General features: G+C 30.5%; 1 protein-coding gene across 4 annotated transcripts in view; it reads right to left on the bottom strand.

The window, feature by feature from the left end:
• LOC106461270 (supervillin-like) overlaps positions 1-9,262 on the bottom strand; it is a 150,000-nt gene that overhangs the window by 34,145 nt on the left and 106,593 nt on the right. For all 4 annotated transcript variants that reach the window (XM_022388138.1, XM_022388137.1, XM_022388136.1 and 1 more), the window contains exons 14-20: positions 8,338-8,461; positions 4,764-4,980; positions 3,823-3,918; positions 2,296-2,488; positions 1,870-2,027; positions 1,033-1,179; positions 571-707 (exon numbers count right to left, since the gene is read on the bottom strand). In XM_022388138.1, coding sequence (XP_022243846.1) covers positions 571-707; positions 1,033-1,179; positions 1,870-2,027; positions 2,296-2,488; positions 3,823-3,918; positions 4,764-4,980; positions 8,338-8,461 — 1,072 coding nt within the window. The remainder of the gene's footprint in view (positions 1-570; positions 708-1,032; positions 1,180-1,869; positions 2,028-2,295; positions 2,489-3,822; positions 3,919-4,763; positions 4,981-8,337; positions 8,462-9,262) is intronic.

A 9,262-nucleotide genomic window follows, 5' to 3' on the forward strand; every position in this document is an offset into this window, starting at 1 on the left:
CCTTTTGTCCTCTTCGATGGACCAGGACAACCCGGACATTGCTCATTTGTTTCCTGAACTGCACGATGATTCTGTTGACTGTCGAAAGCGGGATTCCCAAATTCTGCGAAATTTGCCGCTGACTTATTCCATCATCTGCTTGACCAACTATCCTTCCTCTAACAAAATCTGACAATTCGAGAGAACCTCGAGTTCTAGGCATGTTGTAGCATAAGATAATTAGTGTGCAGATCATTTTCATTTATATAGTGCTCTGTGAACACAAATTAGTTAGCATAAATCAGTTAAATGACGAAAAATTAGGTGTCTATTTACTTGTGACCACTCAGTGTACACTGGAGATAATGACACTCACTTGGGTACTGATTTGCATGTGTTTTGTGTTGTTAATGTTTCATCATTTTGATTCTCATATGCTTAGGCTTATCTATCCTTCCTATTCACATACAATAAAGAACAAATAAATGGGGAAGAGGCTGATGTAATTATTTCTGAACATATTTATTTAGATTGCAGAATAACAACAAATACAATAAAAGTCCAATAGGAAGTTTTGAAATTTACACACACCTTGGCCTTCTCTATAACATTGCTATATTCACCAATCCACAAAAACACTTTTGAGGGAGTGACTAAAACAAAGGTGTCACCATGGTTAATAGATCGAATGTTAGGTTCAACTAATCGTGTCTGAACATGTCTTCGGCCTGTACAGAAAGAAGTTATGAAAAATATATTTTCAGTAAGTGCAAAAAAATGTAATGTTTTGATTAATACATAATGCCATATTCATTCAAATATAAAGAAATTGTTCATTTTAGAATGGATATGAAAGTAGACTTGTATCAAAATCAAAGAACTGTAAATCACAAAATTTATGATATGAAATTTATGATGAAAATTACAGTAATTATTCAAACTTAAAGTTATTTATTTAGTTAGATAACTGAAAAATTAAAAGTACTAAGCTATCATGGTGTGATAACTTCCACTATTTACTTCTGAGATAGTGAATTTAAATTGTACACAAACCTTTTATCTGTACCAACATAGCATCCTTCTGAGGTACAATAGGACTTGCCTCACCAACAACACCCTTCTTCAGAGCTATAGCTTTAAAGTCTTCTGTACTAGCCAATCCTGCTAGTGCTGACAAAGCTTTATTGGATGTCTTAGCCACTAAGTGGAAAAAAAAAGGTTCATTATTTAATTTACAAACTTTAGTGTCACTGAGCATAACAATTTATCTTGAGACAAAACATTGCTCCACTTTTTTTTTTTTGGAAAAGGAGAGGATTTAAAATCTCTCTTGTTATTGTTTTCTTCTTCATCACCCAAGGTGAAATATAAGTCTTGTAAAATTTACATTTCTTAAAATAAAATCTTTTTTACTTTAAATGCTGAAGTTTCTACAAGTCATGCATCTCTGTACTAAGATCCTTAATGTAAGCCATCCATATGAGTATTTAAAACAATTATCCTATATGAACTTTCTTATTTTGCTGTTTTTACATTTTAGATATCTTATGCTCTTCTTTGATAAATTTTTAGACAACCATAATAGCAGCCAATAATTAAACAATTATACTCAATATTATAGGATCTTACAGGAGTGACTGTTAATAACTGAAAATCTCCTTCATATTTTGTTTTAGGCAATGATTATCCTATTATAATTATTTAACTTTTCCAGTACTTCACACTGAATATGCTATGTTTAGGTTATTCTGTTTACACTTTTTTCCAGAAATATACCAAACTATTTACAACTTCTGTCTCTGAGACGGTTGATATGTTTTTATCATGGTTTCCTTAATCTCTTACCCTGTTTCTGAGACAGTTTAAATAACTTTATTACAGTTTACTTACTTTGTTCCAATTTTATTCGCTTCATTTCTTGCTCTGCATAACCAGTTTTCACTTCTGTGTACTCATGCTGTAAATCCGTTCTCGAAGCAAGTGCCTTAATAGGATTTCGTGAAGCAACCCTTCGATGTTGTAGCTTAACTGACTTCCTTTGTGCTAATCTGTATAATAAAGTAAATCAGAATAATTCAGCTCACTGCTCTTATATCAAGTTGATGTTCATGAACTATTGTGATTACTTAAATTTTTCATAAAATATATCATACCTATACTAAAGAGTTCATGCTATAATAAACTGCTGAATTGTACTGAATTTTGCAAATTATTTAGTTTTTCTTGTAATCATAACCTTATGATTGAAGAGTTATGATGTTTAGTATCCACAGATGGTAAGATGAAAATTTAAATGATAAGGAGGTGAATTCTTACAAGTGGTGAGATTCAGACTGGGAAATGACACATTTAAAATCCTCATCTTTGATTTCTATTTTTTCCTCCACAGCTTTCTGTGCTGACACTGACTCAAAGAATGAGCTGAAAGTTTCGTTGTCTGCTTTTGGCACTAAAACCCTGACTGGCACTTCCTCCTCATCCTCAGAGCTTCTGCTACTAGATTCATCTTCTACAAGATACAAAAATCCTATTCAGTTTCTTTAATACAAAATCTATTTATACAAGTTTCTACAAACTAATCCTAATGTAAAATGTTGGTAATCTTTAGAACATTTGTTGCTCAGTATTCATGGGTAAAAAAACAAAAAAACAACATTCATCACATTCATGCAGGGTCCTGGTGAGGAGAGCTTTTAAATGTTGCAGTCTATTAAAAGTTACACAGCAGTACACAATTTTCGACAGCTTTGATTTATTCTAATTAACAATTTGAATTTGGATAATCTAGAGCCGACAGTTTTGGATAATATGCTCTGACAATGTTATTCATTTAATTATTATTATTTTTTATTCTTATAGACATTAATTATCTGCTTTAGTGTCTGTACCAAACTCCTACCTGATTCTACAGAACTAAAGAGTAACATGTTATAGTAACACATCTTAGATGTCAAGCTGCTCTAAAGTTACATTGTTGAATCCATTTAAAGGGACTTTTGTTGATCAAAAGGCATTTGATTATAATAAGCTATCATCAACCTCTTCAAGGAACATGAATCTACAATAGTGCATGAAACAAAATCATTAGTGTTTATGCATTCTGTAGGTATTATTCTTTCCGTATATGTTACTGTTTTGAACATTATTGGTTAGAATGCAAAATATACATTTTATTATTTTGTTTACTCTAATGATTATTTTGCATTGTTAGCTTAATATAAATATCCTAAGCTGGCCAAACCTTGAAAATATTATGGATACTACAGCTGAAAATATTGCTAACAGTGAGGGTAGCCAACTAATGAAACAATTCATTCTAATTCTTGAAAGTTTTAGACATTAGTACTGTAATAATTTTTATTTTTGGTATCAATGGTTATTACAAAGTAACTGACTAATTTTGGTGTTTTTTCTAATATTTCCATCGAAGAAATATTGTTCCCTCTAGAATGTGAAATGTAGCAACTCTGATATAAGAGAACACTGTAAAATCTTACATCTTTAAACTACTTACAATTCACATATGAACATTAATTAATGTTAAGCACACTTTTACAACTAAAGATAACATTAAGTTATATTTTAAATTATTATTTTTACTCTTACAGTTCTATAAAGCTCATATACACCAGTACTAACATAATGTTAATAAACTATGCCTATTGCTTGATACAACGTGTACAACTTACTTCAAAATTAACACTATACATGTTTGTGTATGTTTCTTTTAATTACAGAATTTGATTATAATGTGCACATTTTCTACATCTTACCAATGTAAGTAATAAATCTTACCTTATACATTATCTTTCCGTTATTTCAGACAATTAAAGAAATACTTACTTCCTATAGCATCAGGCATAGATTTGCTTTTTGTTATAGGAACAGGTGTAACTGAAAGAAACTGAAGGGAGTTATCTCTGACCTCCCCTATATTTGCTGAAAAACAACAACAAGCATCATGAGTTTTTTGTATTAGACAGGTACTTAAAAAACTCAAACCATATTAAAAAGAAAGTGGCTAGATGAATTAATATGATTTCATTTCATGAACACATAACCTATATTTACATTGGTTATGCTAAAGCATACAAGCTAGTTTAATATCATGTCATATAGTTCTTCAGTTTATAGATAAGTCACTAACTGTGATTCTAACGGCTCTCCAATAGATTTCTCTTATGCTTATAAACTAACAGGTATATTTCTTTAAGAATCATCATTGTATATGCAATATTTTACTATAATCATAAAAATTATTTTTTATAATTTCTTTTAAGTTTTAAAATGACAAAAAAGAATACCAAGAACTTAGTTTCAGCAATATCTGTATCAAAATAATTTTTTCTTATTTTCTTAATCACCACTTCTATGTCTATCATATCCCAGATAGACTGATAAGCCCTGGTGTTAGGCACAAGGCCTCACTGGCACTGGTAATGTGGTTGACATAACATACTTTCCTTTGCTTTCACTCATGGATTCTTAGAATTACTACATTTCAATATTTATAACCAAAGTTAGAAATGGAAACAAGTAGATTAAGGCTTATCATAGCATGTGCTTAATAGTGTATTGCTAAAGTTAGAAATGAAATCACAGGTCAAATTAGGTGTACCACAATTGTGTATTTAACCATCTTTTACAAAAGACACTGTCATATAATTGTGCTATTATGCTTTTGAGTATTCATGTCTAAACCTTAATTATTGAAATAAGTCTGGTTGAGAATAGTCATAACAAGAGGCCACTTATTATCTCTGGAGTCACGATATAATTCTTACCAGTTTTGCTCCTAAACTTAACAGGCTTTGGAGTTCGTTTCTTTCTGTCTGCTAAAGGACTTTCTTCAGGTTTTAGTGACTGTTTTCCCATTTTTCCAGCAACAGTAAATTTAGAAGCATCTTTTTCTTCAACTCTTTGACGCCACTCTGTTCCAGATTCTTCTAGAAGCAGCTTTCTGTTTTCAACCAAACTTCTTGGCCGTGGTTCCATGGATTTCTGTAAAATGTTAAAAACTGCAATTAAGATAACTTTAACTGGTTTGCTAAACATAGTAGTTATAATGTCTTTATTAAAATACAGATATAAATCAGAAACAGAAAATACTACAAACCCAGAAACAAATCATACTTTTACATAAACAGGGTATTCAATTTTTGATACACTGCCCTAGTGGTTCTCAGAAATAACAACCAATCTTCATTAAAGTGCTAATGAAATAGTGCAAAGACAATATAAGAAAAGTTTTGATACACATATTCATGACAAAAACTTTAATAGAAGATGATTTTCTTTAGCAAAACATTCTAGACATATGATTGGATAATCTACCTACCTATCTATCTATATAAATACTTTAAAGGTTTTTTCAATAACCAAGTGTTTTTGTAAAGTTTCTTAGCATTTTTGAACATCAATAAAATAGATACTATTGATCATATAGCAATAGATCTTTGTGAATAAGACAATGGGATACTTGAATCAGTGGTCATCAGAAGGTGCACAATGTGGCCACCATTCATATCAAAAATAGCTTGAATACTTGAGTTGACAAGATAAACAACTAATCAAAGCTGTTCAACATTTAACATGGTGACATCATGCTGTCAGATGATTCATTTGATTTTTGGCTATAGGAAAACCTAAAATGAGTTGCATATTACAGAAAACCTGCTACTGACAGACTTGTTCAGGACTCAACAATAACCTACACTCAGGCACTTCTGCTTCAGGCAGACCAGTAGCAATGGCAGAAGACTGTTATTTTAATTTGATTTCTGATGCTTCGTTTTTTTTTTTGAGCAAGTCTCAATAAAGACTCTCTAATTTTGCTGCATAATATAATTTATTTATATGTACTAATGACATGTGGAAGGAAAATATATTTGCTGACATTGCATTTCCAAAACATCACATTGACCATAACTACATTTTATATTCCTGATCTCTCAGCCATATACATAAAATTATTTTATTATGTGTTTCAAACAATATGATTGTCATTCATCTGAAATAAAGAAGCAATGTATGATTTCATCCTTTTTTGCCAATTTTCTCCTGCATTCCAAACAACCATGGCAAATGTTCAATGTTACTTTTTGAAACATTGAAATGAAACTTCTCAAATAAATTTTTATTTTAAAAATAAGTTCACCTTTATTATCTATAAAGATTATTACCAAGACTGTATCATATACCTACATAGCACATTTCATAGTAGACTTAATCTTAATTACATTTAAATCATTGAGACTTCATGTATATACCTCAAAGACAACAGCTTCAGAGCAATTGCAAGTAACTTTGGACATCCCAGATAAATAAGATGTTCCAAAGATACTTGTAGCTTCAAGATGCTGACCCATCATTTCAAGCCCTGGACCTAATAGATTACACCAGACAACAGGATGTAGCACCATCGATTTGTGTTTTCCATGGTCTCATTGGCATACCCACTATGAATTATTGATGTATGACGAATAGCATTCATTTTACTGACATTTGAACATGCCAAGAAATGTTTAAGAACACTATATTTAAATAATTCTTAAAAACCACCTCCCCTCCTTTAGTGATGAGCTAAAGGAGATAAAAAAGTTTGTTTTTTGCAGCAGTGCGATAAAGAAATAATTGTCCTTTAACAACCATCGAGTGGTCAGATCTTTCCAATTGTGATTTCTGTGATATTTGGCTAAAACATAATTAAAACAAATTTAAATTCACATCTTAAAATTCCTACCAAGACGTGTATTATATTTTTTCTATTTTTCACTGTATGGTGCATATAAGTAACAACTGAAAACAGCATTATTTTAAAGGTATTATTTTAAACTTTTTAACAAAAAGTATATTTAAAATGACACATCTGCATAAAAGCTAATTAATAAGACTTTGTATAATCAGAGTAAATGTGAAAATATTCTTGATTATCTTTCAGTGACTTGAAAGGCATCATTATCACCACCTTTAATTAGTTCTAAATGAGTTAACATTAGAATTATCTCATCTATAAATCTCAAACTGATCAAGAAACACACTAGTTTATCTCAAGGGTAGTAAGTAAAAAACATAAGTGATCAAAATTTAGTACAACTATATTACAGTTTGCTAGATATCCAGACTGGAAGAAAAAAACCATAAAATTACTTAAAAATACCTTTATGCTTCTCAATGAACCTTTACGGACTTATCCAATGAAAAATAAACAAAAAATGTTCCCCTCTAGGTCAGCAGTAAGCTTGAGGGTTTATAATGCTAAACTTTGAGGTATGATTTACTGAAGAGGACACAGCATGGTCAGCCCACTGTGTAGCCTTGCACTTAAAAAACAATAACAGAGACTTCACATACAAATTTCAGAAACAGGCTCCACAGACTAAAGTGGCACTCTCATTATAGTTCTAGACACCCAAGATATCCAGACACAGATCACATTGAACAACTTACAATGAATTGTTTAAACAACTATATTTGAACAACTTTTACCAAATCTCTGATATAGGACTTAAATTTTGAAGTAATAGAAATCCCACAATTTTCAACAAATCATCAACATGAAAGGTTACAGAAAAATGACCTTTAAACTCCAGATATTTATCATTATTAGTATAAAAGATTTTTTATTTTAACTAATGTTTCTCCTTTGCAGCTTCATCAGGGTTAGTACATGTATGTCACTTGTATGTACTAACCCTGATGAAGTTACAAAAGTGAAACTTTGGTTAAAATAAAAAGTTTTTTTTATAATTATCTGGTTAGGCTTCAGTTCTCATAATAATGAACATCCCAAAATTCTTACCAGACCACTCATATACCAGAACACAAATCTCTGCCAGACAAAATCCTTCAATACTTTCTGATGAGATGATATCAAATAACTAGAAACTTGAAGCTTTTCACATTAATAGAACTTCTACCTTTGTTACCAAATCAATGATGTACAAACAAACTACAAGTGTTAGAGAAACATAAAATCCTACATTCCATACTAACTCATTAATATAAGAACTCTTTAGTAATAGTAGCTGTAGTAGTAAAGAAACTAAAAAATAATCTGGAAGAAACACATAAGGTTGCATTAAATTAGGTACAAGATGTTCAATGAAAACGAAAAAACTGATCCCAGTACTAATACAGATACAGTTTTACTTTAGTTACAAGTTATTTATCAAGAATTTATTTATAGCTACCTACAAAGATCAGAACTAAAAATTGATTCATTAAATAATGTAGCCAATTTAGACTAATATACCTGCCTATAAAATAAGTTATCACCACATGTCCTCATTTACTTCCCAGTATTTAAATGAATTTCTTCCTAGCAATATTAACAATGGCAACACACAGTAGATTTACCTCTTCTCTCTTTTTCACTATAGTTGATGCTAACCCTTGAATTTCTTCTTCTGGTTTGTCAGTCTTGTTCTTCTCCAGGCGTTTCTTCCAGTTTTCTTCACCATTTCGTTTTAAAGCTGCTAACCTGTGAGGAATAGTAGTGTCTTGACATTTAAATCATATCCAAGCCTGCAAAATTATTATTCATTTCTCTTTTTGTAGAGGATAATACATTTTTCAGGTACTTAATCCTACAGCTTACATCTTTTAACATTTAGAATGTAGTTTTACAATTTTACAGAAACTTGAAAATAATGATGAAAGAAAAAAACAAAACAATCGCTTTCAAGTTGTAACCAAGTTTAGTACAGAAGGAAAAATTTGAAAAAAGGTAAGGGTAAGAGTTGAAAAAATATGTTTTACTGGAAATATGTATTTATCTGAATAGTAGTTCTCTACTTTCCAGTCAGAATAGAAAATAAAATGTTAAAATAATACTTTTTTTATGCACCTGATTTGGCTACTTGCCTTCAAACCATTTTCTTTAACATATTTAAAAGGTTTTTATTTAAATCTTTTTATGATGTATATGTGGCATCTTGGTATAGTAATGTATAGTAACTTTTAAAGCAAGACCACAATACTAGGAAGTTCTGAAATTCCTATGCACAGTTATAATTAAGTTTGACTTGACATGAAAGAAAGAAACTGAGACTCAAGGTATTTCTTTCAGAAACAAAAGCAGTACTTTTGTTTTTCACAAAACAGAAACATATTAGCATTTCAAAAACTATATGTCAAATGTGTCTTATGCTTTCCTCTATCTATTCAGAACAATTATTGTTAGACAGTCATTACAAAAGTATTCAACAACTTGTTGAACATGTCAGATAAAGACGTACCATATTTTTCGGTGTATAAGACACACTTTTTTACCCAAAAATTT

The sequence above is a fragment of the Limulus polyphemus genome, unplaced genomic scaffold (genome assembly GCF_000517525.1).
Source record: "Limulus polyphemus unplaced genomic scaffold, Limulus_polyphemus-2.1.2 Scaffold925, whole genome shotgun sequence".
In the NCBI taxonomy this organism is placed as follows: domain Eukaryota; kingdom Metazoa; phylum Arthropoda; class Merostomata; order Xiphosura; family Limulidae; genus Limulus; species Limulus polyphemus.